Source organism: Amphiprion ocellaris, chromosome 1, assembly GCF_022539595.1.
Source record: "Amphiprion ocellaris isolate individual 3 ecotype Okinawa chromosome 1, ASM2253959v1, whole genome shotgun sequence".
NCBI classification, from domain to species: Eukaryota; Metazoa; Chordata; class Actinopteri; family Pomacentridae; genus Amphiprion; species Amphiprion ocellaris.
The window spans coordinates 13,154,408-13,165,938 of record NC_072766.1 but is presented as its reverse complement, the minus strand read 5'-3'; the positions used below and the strand labels follow the sequence as shown (position 1 = coordinate 13,165,938).

Here is an 11,531-nt window from a genome sequence, read left to right as displayed (position 1 = left end):
GCTGCCACACTAACCTCTAACACAAACTGATAACCTCCTGCTTGTTATGTTTCCCTTTGCGGTGCTCGTACAGTATTACATAACCTAATAAGTGACCACAGTTTTAGATTACACGGTGGGCACCTCTCTTACATAACGTGAGAAAGTGACCTCATTCGTGGCCAGCAAGGCTCTCCCAAGGGTGCTTCATTAATCAAGAGTTCAGTTTCGGCACCTGCCAATATGGCAGAGTTTGTGGGTGGAGTGATGTTCGGCCCTCATCTGAACTCGGGTCAAGCTCTGAAGCCGGATCAATGGACCAAAAGTCATTATCAGGTTATGAATGTGTGTAGGTTTGTGGGTAAAGGGGAGCCAGCTTTCCCAGGACCTGCTGCCATTGGCTGAAGGGCGTGTCTTCCTGCTACCACACGTTGCCCATCCCCGCTGACCCCAGCAGTGTCCAAAAGGCCGGCCTGAATCCCGTGTGACCTCTTCACTGACCTCCGTGGAGCGAAGGGGGTTTTAGTGCACTAATGGGGGGTTGGGGAGAAATTAGGACTGTGGCTCTTCAGCTGAATCAAACAAAAGGCTTCAACTACAGAGATGTGGAGGAGTCCTCTTCACACGCTGCTCTTGTTAACACTGAACATGCAAGATGTTGTTGGTCAGCGAGCTGTGAGCTACAGTGAAATTAGGCTTAAAATGAACCCTTCGAGAAACACAGACAACAGAGAAGAATTCAAATGGACAAATTCATGTTTCTCTGCCATCACGTGCTTGAAATGAACCAAATTTGCTGGTCAGATGTCAGTTTTAAAGTTAGATGACACTCTTTAGGCAGATGCAGAGTGTTTCATCTCCCCCAGCTGGAGGGATTCAGTGCTACAAACACACAACAGTATGCCCAGATCACAGTGAGCTACTAAAAGAATGAAACGGTACATTTGTCATTTAAATTCAAGAACCTAAAAGTTTTTCTCACCTTTGAATTTTAGATTTTTGGAACATTTATTGAAAGCAAACGGTGTGAGAAGCTATTAACAACTCATACACTCTGACCACACACTGCTGTTTATACCGATTTCATATTTTACAATGTGTTGTATTTTGAAAGCTTGTCATATTATACATTTAGTAAAATCTTCATCTTAACCCTGTAAGACCCAAGATGAACTGAAGGCCAAGTTTGACTCTTTTGGGCCAGGCAAGTTTGCACCAAAATATGAATCATATTTCAGAATGGCCGCATTCCGTGGCTCACCATTTCCACGCCCTCAGTCTTCTGAGGAGCGTTTTGATAACTTTTGATCACCCATGACTGGAGTACATTCTGGCCAAATTTCAGCTCTCTCGGCGTTACGCTGTTTGAGTTTATAGCTTTTGAAAATGTCCAAAAATGACACAAAATTGTCCAAAATATGACTTACAATTTAAAATGGCCGACTTCCTGTTGGATTATGGGTAATGATGCAGGAGGCTTTTTTGTGCATCTTGATGAGTTACATATGTGTACCGAATTTCAGAAGTGTAGGTCAAACGCTGTCCGGGGGCTGAATTTTCTTAATTTTCTAGGGGGCGCTGTTGAGCCATTTTGGCACGCACGCGTGCCATTCACTTGAAATATCAAATTTTTCGCCAGTCCTGATGTGTGTGGCGACTTTCATGCGTTTTCGTGTATGTTTAGGGCGTCAAAAATGCTGATATCCCGGCTGATGAAAAAAAAAATTCCTAGGGTTTCAATAGGTTAAAAAATTTTTGTATTTTTGGAACAGTGGGTTTTATAGGGTTAAAATTAAAATTAAGTTGTCAGATGAATGTAGTGGAGTAGAAACCACTGTAGTGAAGAAATTAAGTGGAAGTATAAAGTGGCATGACATACAAATACCTCAAAATTGTATCTAAATACAGTACTTGACAATTATCTGCACTCCAATTTCTCATGGTTGTGTCTAGACCAGCCATTAGTGATTATGGGCAGGAGGATAAAATTTTCCAAATTGGTCGTGTCACTTCAGCACCAACACCCTCCCATCCTGAGCTGTGGTCATCTGTAACCTTTGGCCTCACTGACAGCAGGCCTGCTTGTGCCAAACACTCTGCAAATCATGTTTAATGTGTGAAAGTAACAGCTCGTTTAACATGCATGAACCCTACATATACAAATCAGAGGGTTATAACTCTGTAGTGCTGCTGTGCTGAGATATAAGGACTTATTAAGCACTTACTGTTCAATTTATATTAAAAAAAAAACCCAACCACTGGAACAGCTGAAAAAGAAAAAAAAAACATCAAGACATGAAGACAGGGGATGGCTGTTTTAAAATTTTTTTTATTCTTCAAATATATTCAGTTTGGTGTGCTATAGGTCATCAAATTGGGATTTAACAGCTACAGTTCATTTTGCCCTTTAAACTGTTGCATATATGTTGCATTTATGCTGTTGTAATGCACTTATAGGTGTTATAATAACAAAGTTTTCTATCAGAAATGAAAAGTCGATCAATTCATTACTCTTCAGTAGACAATAATACATATATAACAGTACTTCCATTCAGAGATCGGAACATCAATAAACATAATCGAATTTTACAACACATTACAAATGAAGGCCTTGGTATTTCATTTTAAATCGAAGTGAAAGAAGAGAATGTGCTTATTTTCAGCAACGTTCACATGTAAACATTTAAACACGTGCACTTGAAGCATAGGATCATGTTGTCAAAGAGTGATTTAAGGAGTCTGCAGTTGACAGATTGGCAAAGATTCAGGCAGCTCAGAAGTAAGACTCATCAATATTAACAAAGTGCTTCACTTTATAAAAGCATAAGTATAAAATTGTGTTGTCAGAGACAAGAACCAGCCCACAATATCTTCCTTTACCTGTAAACATGGCAGGTAGTGTAAACACATGTTTCACCATTCAGAAAAGGACACAACTACTGCTTAAGTACAGTTACTTTCTTACAAAGGTATTATGAGTCATTACTCATTTTGAAAAATCTGTACACATTTTGACAACCAACAAAACAATTTTTAAAGTTGTACTCTTAAAAATAGAGCACTGTGTTGCAATCAGACACCCTTGATGAGTAGAAGAAAATAAAATGATGTCATTCACTGACAAAAAAGGCAACAAAACATAGTATTTAACAAACCGTTAGCAAACCGTGGCAGTCTGTCTGATTAGGTTTATGGAAAGCTAATCCTCACGAGATATAATGTAAATATACATTTATTTATTCTTCTGGAACATAAACAGTCAGTGTTTAACTTGAGTATGAGGAGTTACTGATCATGAATAAATGCAGAGGTGCGCTGATAGCTTTTTTCTTTTTTGCCATTTTGAGATATTTGTGTAACTTTAACAGTTTTAATAATAAATGCTTTATCAGTTTTTAGAAGGCAAAGTTATATTTACATGTACACTTTAAATGCAACATGTAATTTTTATTTTCTGGTGTCAATATGTACAATTATGCATAGTATTTCAACACAAACTAACACTGCAGGCAATCACATCTTTGGATCTGTGGACTACACAGATACAAACTACAGTATAATTAGGTTAGCCTTTTACTGGTCCTGGTGTTGGTACATCACTACCAAAAATGATTAACTGACACATGGATACAATCAGTTTAACTGTAGTTGCTCAAATTTGTATGTAACCTGCACATTTTATGCTGCAAATGCTTTTGAGGTCCATATAGTTGGGATTTACTGCATCAGTGATTGTAATATACCGGAATGAAATGGTAATGTACAGAAAATTTAAATAACAAAAAACAGTTTCCTGCTGTAATTTTTAAAACCTCTGGACAACATTTTCCTCTGGTTGAGTGAAGGTCATGTTTAAAGGCACAGTTGAACAGTAGTATGTAGAGAAGAGGATGTAAATAGCAATGGAGATATGATCAAGTTTTTCATCCTTATGTTAGCCTCAACATGTTTGATAATTCTAACCCCTTGACATGATCAGTTTCCAATAATAGCAACATAATGTCTTGCGATGTGAAAAGCTGAGCATAAAGTGATTCTGATTCAAACCAGATAAAACTGATTAAATGTTTTTCTCATATACTGTACAGCTTGCATTCACATTCATTTTGTATAGTATCATTTTTTTCACAGAATCAAGTTCATTAAATATTTAAGCATTTTAGCAGAACATATAAGAGTGAATAAACCTTAAAATACAAAAAGCAAATAATAAGAGAACCTGTTTTGTAAACTTCAGAACACGTGGGGTGATACAAAAATACCTCCGTCACTCCAGGTTTAATGTCTGTTCTCCATGTGTGCCCCAGAAGAGGACCAAAGCGAAGGTGCTGTAGCTGTCCTTCATCTGTCACACAGCTGGCAGGTTAAGACCCGAGTCTGACGCACAGCTTGTTTATCCTCATCAACACCACCGCATCATCAACTTCTAATCCACCCCGTCGAAGCCTTGTGCGTTCTCAATAGCGATGTGAAGTTTCTCCCTCAGTTCTTCAAAGGACTCGTAAGGAGGAAGGTCCAGCCGGTTGAAGCTTTGGGAGGAAAACGTAAAGAGAAACAAGGTTAAAATTATATCCAAGCAGGATCTGCAATACATATGTATTTGCAAGAATCAAATCAGATTTTCTTAATATACTGAGATGTGTTGTTGAAGTTGGAACAGGAAAGTATGATGGTATCCTGCCACTAGAGGGCTTCCATTAACACATATTGTTTTGTACTGCTTCTTTTTCAGCCACACAAAAAGTGCAAACACAAGCTGCCATATCATCTCCTGAAGGCCCCAAACATATATTTAGGAGCAATATATTGATCTTGTGCATACATTGAGGGCTCTGAACATTCTAGCCACATTGCATTAACTTGATAATATTTGTGAATGTTCCTCAAAAGCTGGATTGAACTGAAATCTCTCACTTCAAACCTCACTGTCAAGCATCAGCAACAAATCAGCAGCAACCACAGACAGGAGCACCATAAACAATGTGCATCTAAATGTTTACACTCACTTTCAATTATACCTAACATGGTGTAGAGTGCTTTCTTAAACATAACTGTGTTCAATATAAAATAAAAGGACAAAGAATCAGGAGTGAAAAGCTCACCATGTGTGGGCCCGGGGAAGTTTATCCCGTGTTCCCCACTGCTCGATGGTGAACAGCTGTGGCCCGTTAGACCCTGGAAAATAAAACCATTAAACATCAGACGACAACAAGCAACATGATTTCAACTGGAATTAATCTGTAAAAACGCTCAAACCACCTGCGAGCTGATAACAAGTGTATGCAGCATAGAGGGTTGAATGTGAGGCAAAGACCGTCGCTTATTTGGTCACAAAAGACCAGATGAAGATCAGAATATGTATCTGTTTAGTGGAAAATCAAAACTAAAACATAGACTTGATATTACACAACAGCAAAGCAGCAAGTAGTAATAAAAATAAATATGCTATCTCACCATAGAGTTCAGCAAAGCCATTCATCGGGACTCTGGATGTTCCTGTCACAAACTGTAAGAGCCGGATTCGCTTCTCTGCATCCATCAGCAGCACTGTCTATAAGAACACAAACACAAAACATACAGCTACATAACTCATATGGAGCTCTTCTTACAGGAGAAAAATCACACACAGCTCCATGCCAGAGCTGGAGTTTATTGGTTCCAGGTATGGAAAGTTGCCTTACCTTCCAAAACCACTGGATAACTACGTGGTTGGAGCAGTAGCTGTTCTTGTACTTGGTGTTCGCCTTCCAGTCATTCACATCCACATCTCCGAGACCACACATGAGCAGCTGTGCACGAAAAGCAAGCAAGCAGACAGGCCATCAGTCGTCCGTCTGGAATCTGAATCTGCACATCAGATTGGCTGAAAACTCACCTCAAGCTCATTCTCGTCAAAGATCTTGATCAGATCTTGGGGTATCAACTCAAAGAATCCCTAAAACACAAAAATGCACCAGAGGTTTATGCCTTATTTCATGTTTGATAGCTGTACTGTGATTACGGTTACAAAAACGTATCAAATAAACTGTTACCTCCTTGAAAGCGGTCATCTGCTTCTGTATTCTGTTTACAAACCTCCACTGCATCACATGGCTGTCAAACACACAACAGCAGATTAGTATCAAACCACAATTTAGCATTTCAAAGATGATTTAAAAGAGGAATTTTTGAAGTGAGAAGCTTGGTTCTTTACTGGATGTACTCCTTCTTGTTTTCGTTTGTGACGACAATCTCAGTGCCTCCTGGCTTCAGCTCATGCTGGTGAGTCTGAACAGGAGGAACGGGACATGTTGTGTTTATTACACAGAAGGCAACTTGTCACAAACTTGAACATTAGGCACAAAGACAAGAGCAAACCTGTCCAAACAGCTCCTCATCGATGGTGAACCTCAGATCCAAGTCTGTTGGATCATTCTCCAAAATCCACATCAAGGAGTTGAAATATTCACTGTCCTAAAAAGAAAAGTGGTATTTTTCACGAAATTAATCCAGATCATCTGTAATTTAAAGATGTGTCCCTGTAGCCCTTCATCAGGCAAGTGATCGTATCTGGTAACTTCCGCACACATTAAATATGACGTTGCTCCCGCCTCTCAGTGAGGTGGAGAAGCATGTGGTTTTCACCAGGCCAATCAGCGAAGATCACTACGTTACAGCAAACTACATCATGACATCTGACCAATCAGCAGATGCTTGGAACATGAAACTTTGTCTTTTCTCCGAAATTGGAAAAAGACGGGCTTGCGGCTTGGTCCTCTTCCATGTTTGCGGTCGAAACGTCAAAACTAACCATGGTTAGTTGACAAAACTCACACAATTTACCACTGAGTAGTTGTGCTAAGTGATGATATATATATTTCTTGGAAATTTTATTTTTTTTTTAACCACTAACGGGCAAGGAACCACATATGGTAACTTCACTGACTTCAATTTTTACATCTTTACATCTTTTAAAATTAAAAATTTTGAAAGATGTCTCGAAAGTAAAATAGTCTTGTGTCCTCCAATAACACTCTAGTGTTGAAATTTTGAATTTGAAAGTATTTCAATGAGTGCTCTTTGATACTCACAACAGACTCCATGTCCTGGAGCGTGATCGGCTTCTGCAGCATCATCTTGTAGAACGGCCGAATGAAGAAAGCTTTGAAGAACAAAAAGATGTCAAAATCGACAAAGCCCTGTTGCCACTTCGCTTGATGTCATTAAAATATCAGAATTTTTAATGAGCTGCATGAGATCAGGTGGCACTCACCATCAAGGAGTTTGCCGTGATACACGGCCATTCCTGCCACTCGGCCGATGAACTTGAAGTAGGACAGGTGGTCCTCATTGCATAAACCTGAGTTAGGGTTAATCTGCAGGGTGTAGTTGTCCCTAAAAACAAATCAAATCATGAACAACATTAAGTGCCATTCCACAGAACAGACTTCTCTTAAATGGCAGTTATTTTAAGTGCTTTTAAATTGCCGTTGTTATAAGAAAAACAACTATGTGAGTCTGTATTTTCACTGATGCTCATCTCAAGGGATGCAGGCCAACTCATTTCTCATTTCGCAATTGCATGCATTCTCCAGACCATGTTTTGACAGTCAAAGACAGAATGTGCCAAGTGGGTCTTTAAATATAGTCTGCTACTGTGTAAACAAAAACAATCCCTCCAACGACACATATCGCATGGAGTCCGGCTGCACAAAGTGAGCAGCAATTCAAGAAGCCTGGATGCAGAATGTCTGTGCAGTGTCCTTTATATAATGCTCCTTTTCCTTAATCTGCTTTTTGGCAGTTGTTGTTCTCCTGTCACATTTCTGCTCACTATGGATTTATTTTTCACAAAGCAAAAGAATGAGTCCACAGTGCACTCAATGGTAACAGCACTGCCATGGATAGAAGTAGAGGGAACTCAAATAATATCTGAATGAATGTAGTGCAACAAAAATATAATATAATAAATCAGAATTTTACTAAAAAATTAAATAAAATAACTAGACTGAACATGTACAGCAATTTTCCAAGTCCCCTGAGGTGTTAAACATACTGACAAAACTGGTGACACAACATACTATGGATATTTTACTAGGTACGTTTTTAATTTGTTTCTGTATTTGTCTCTTCTGTGTAAACGCAGTCTGCAGTGTAGCTAAAAAGTCCCTGAACCTTTGTCAAGAGGTTGCTGCTGAGTCACTAATGGTTTTACCGAAGAATACAGGATTTGGATCAAGCAAGTTGTTTATTTTTTGTTAAATTTTTAAATGAGACTCATAGAGTTAAGTGATTTCGATGAACTACTACCATTTTAAGCTTAGGTTTGGTCACATTTTTCTGATGGACTGGCATTTCAGAGATGAATAGGTCAAGAAAAGTGAAAACCTGGCAGTTCTTGTTTATGCAGTTTCTGGCTATGCCAAATGGTGTAATTTTTGTAAATTTTAAAGATAGAATGCTTTTTAAACCCATAAAGGCAACACTAAATAAAACCATTGGCACAATTTCTTCTACACTTTTGTGGTTGTTCAGTAAAGTAGCCGATAGTGTTTGAACTCACGTGGCAGAATACTCAAACAGTCCATAGTACGGGTTGAACATCTCCTTGGACATGAGGAAAAACCACTCCCTGGCCAGGCCACCGTAGTCCAGTCCTTTTTCTCCTTCAAACTCCACCCACAGTCGGGCTTTCAGCAGGTCCGCTTTCTTCACTGAGAGGATGCGTCGGTATGAGTCCTCCAGCACTGCATTTCGTCTCATCTTCATCTCAAAACGATTCGGGATGTCGGCCTACATTAGAAAGATGCGGTGTTGAGTTGTGTTTTGCACAGTCTGAGGTGACAACCTAAGTCACAGTTGCTCTTGAAAACACTCACCGGTTTCTTCAGCTTCTTTCTGAAGTAGTCATACTTCTGTTTGTAGTCTCTAGAGTAAGGCACTGCCTGTAATCAACAGAGGACAGTGTTTAGTCACAAGAAATCAACCTTAACCTTACAAAATACACTGTGGTTGATGACAAATATTTACAAGAAACCTTTAAGCTATAAAAAGAGCTGTTTTTATCGTCCGTTAATATCACGTTACTGAAGAATGAACTGTTAAATACAGTCGATACTCACTGGTCCAGTTATAGCTGAGTTCTGTAATCTGGGATCATCCCATTGTGTGGTCTTGGTGTCTAAAAAATAAAATACATAAGAGGCCATTCGTTTACAATCAAACATATTAATTACTGCATGAGTCCAACCTGTGTTTTTAGTTTAAATAAAATAAATGTCATACGCACTATGATCAATGTAGAATATCCTCCCATCAGAGTGGACCCTTTCTTCCCAACCAGGCTAAGATAAAGAAAATATCAATTAGAATTTACAATAACTTACTATGCCTTCCTATTGATTACTACTGATTTTCTGTAATGGATGAATTTACCGGCAGAGGGCCGAGATCAGAAGGGTCGAGTGAGGGTCTCCTCCTCATGTGCACAGGGATCTTTAGCCTGGGATCTTCCTGTCAGAGGAAGGCAAACAGGGTGTGTTTCAGTCAAAGAGGAAATGCTCAAGAGATGGTGGTGAAATACTGATGACTAAAACCCTTTCTTCTTTTCTAAATATTCAGTTTCATAGTTTCAGAGAAAACCTTGAGAATTTCTGCTGACTTCCTTTGAATCAGTTTTCAGTGGCTGTGGAGGAAACTGCACCCCCAGAAGGGTGTAAACCACTTGAACATAAAGGTACAGCCGAAGGCCTTGTCTACTACTTTGCTCACCCAGGTAGTCGTCTTCGTGATGTGGTCGATGAAAAAGGGTCTTCCATTGGGAGCACTGCGAACCTCCCAACCGGACGGCAATAAGCCAGATTCATACGGCGCCTCGGGGCTTGGAGTGCTCTGAGGAGACTCCTCAGGCGGTGTGGGTGGTGCGGTTGGTGCAGGCGGTTGGGGCGGTGTTGGGCTTCGGCGTACACTTGCACTGCTCTGTGCTGTAGCATCTGAGGTTCTCTGTCCAACAAATAATACTTCAATAAGGTTTTAGATCTGTAAGAGATACACTAATAGCGAAAATTAAAAGTGCAGTGCTGTTATAGGGGTTTAAACTGAAGGAATAAGAGTGACAGAGCTGCCACTGGAAGTGTCAGCATGCATCAGAATCGATATATAAGCCCACTGTGTACCTGAATGAGTGGTCGTGTCCACGTTGTGGTTCGGCTGTTGTGGTTGATGTAGTAGCGTCTTCCTTTACTGTCCCGTTTCTCCTCCCAGCCTGGAGGCAACCCAGCTGTGGTTGGAAGCAGCTATTGAAGGAGATAAAAATGTTAGTGACTGATACTGACAACTTCAAGCTCGATAGTCAAGTAGAGTGATATCCATACATACAACCTGACTCAAACTATTCCCTAACTGCCACAACAGTTTAAGAAAACACCTGTGCATGCACGATCACTGATGTCTGCACACTGAAGCAGCAATCTTCTGATGTAACACAGGTTTGCTAGAACTTAGGAAGGATTGATTTCAACAGAGAGTGAAATACCTACCACAGGATTAACAGGATGTTCCTCTCCGCCTGAAGCCTGGGCACTTCCTCTGCGACTGGAATGGATTGAATTACTAGCATGATTCTGCAGGAGAGGACGACAGCAAGGATCACTTGGCTGTTAATGTGTGCATATTTTCCACCTTCTCTGCCTCCTCAACGGAAGCTCATGCTTCACATTAATCTGATTATGAGCCTCTTCCTCTGACTTACAGAAACCGGAACCTCATGCTGTGCAGAAAATGACTCACCGTCTGGGAGGTGCGCTGCTCGCCAGCTGTGGCCCCAGTAATGTGCACATTTCTCAGCTCGTCAATGAACGGGTGGAAATCTGCAGGCGCCTGAGGTGGAGGTGATGTGATCTGGTTGTTGCTGTGGTACAAAGTGGATTCATCCTCCGTTATGATCTCCCAGCTCTACAAGAATAGAGAGAAAACGCTCTAAATTTAGATTCAAACGACAACAACAGCTCTGGGAAGTTTTGGACATATATGTTTATGTATACAGTGCATGCCACTGTGAGTTTTCTTTTATACTAAACCTTTACGTCAGCTTGCTAATAAAAGGGTAATTTTGTAAAGGACGACCACCACTGCACCACCTGGCTTCAACAGAGCATCTGCACATCTGCATAGATTTTTCCAATCTTATTTTTAAAAACAGTGTTGTGAACAGGCTCAGTTACATTCTTCAACATGCATTAATTAGAATTTTATCCCCATTTTGCACAGGGCAAACTGGCTGCTAGCACATCAGTGACATATTAACACATATGAAGCGGATATGGCAACCTTATTAACGAGGAGGTGACTATTTACACAAAGCAAGATCAGTTTTCATTTGGAGGCGTGTTTTAAACCAACCACCTTATAAAGCCCAATATTCACCCCTCCTGTTTTTGGTATCTACTAACTCCCGAGGCAAACATCTGGCTTTTTACCCACTCATTGTTTCCACTATGTTCACCAGCTTGCCACTAACTGTGCGTGTCCGGTGTTTGGTGCTGAGCAGATACTGCAGAGTGGGATTTAGAGGT

The 11,531-nt window shown here is 40.2% G+C and overlaps 1 protein-coding gene across 2 annotated transcripts in view; it reads right to left on the bottom strand.

Moving 5' to 3' along the window:
• Window positions 1–2,288: 2,288 nt before the first annotated feature.
• The window catches only part of nedd4a (NEDD4 E3 ubiquitin protein ligase a), a 32,362-nt gene continuing 23,119 nt past the window's right edge, over window positions 2,289–11,531 (bottom strand). For both annotated transcript variants that reach the window (XM_023284218.3, XM_023284217.3), the window contains 19 exons: window positions 10,747–10,911; window positions 10,497–10,580; window positions 10,134–10,253; window positions 9,730–9,960; window positions 9,394–9,471; window positions 9,248–9,302; window positions 9,081–9,139; window positions 8,838–8,903; window positions 8,522–8,751; window positions 7,232–7,353; window positions 7,050–7,120; window positions 6,337–6,432; window positions 6,173–6,246; window positions 6,012–6,072; window positions 5,855–5,914; window positions 5,661–5,768; window positions 5,434–5,530; window positions 5,082–5,154; window positions 2,289–4,508 (listed from right to left, as the gene is read on the bottom strand). In XM_023284218.3, coding sequence (XP_023139986.1) covers window positions 4,406–4,508; window positions 5,082–5,154; window positions 5,434–5,530; window positions 5,661–5,768; window positions 5,855–5,914; window positions 6,012–6,072; window positions 6,173–6,246; window positions 6,337–6,432; window positions 7,050–7,120; window positions 7,232–7,353; window positions 8,522–8,751; window positions 8,838–8,903; window positions 9,081–9,139; window positions 9,248–9,302; window positions 9,394–9,471; window positions 9,730–9,960; window positions 10,134–10,253; window positions 10,497–10,580; window positions 10,747–10,911 — 1,953 coding nt within the window. In that variant the 3' untranslated portion in view covers window positions 2,289–4,405. The remainder of the gene's footprint in view (window positions 4,509–5,081; window positions 5,155–5,433; window positions 5,531–5,660; window positions 5,769–5,854; window positions 5,915–6,011; window positions 6,073–6,172; window positions 6,247–6,336; window positions 6,433–7,049; window positions 7,121–7,231; window positions 7,354–8,521; window positions 8,752–8,837; window positions 8,904–9,080; window positions 9,140–9,247; window positions 9,303–9,393; window positions 9,472–9,729; window positions 9,961–10,133; window positions 10,254–10,496; window positions 10,581–10,746; window positions 10,912–11,531) is intronic.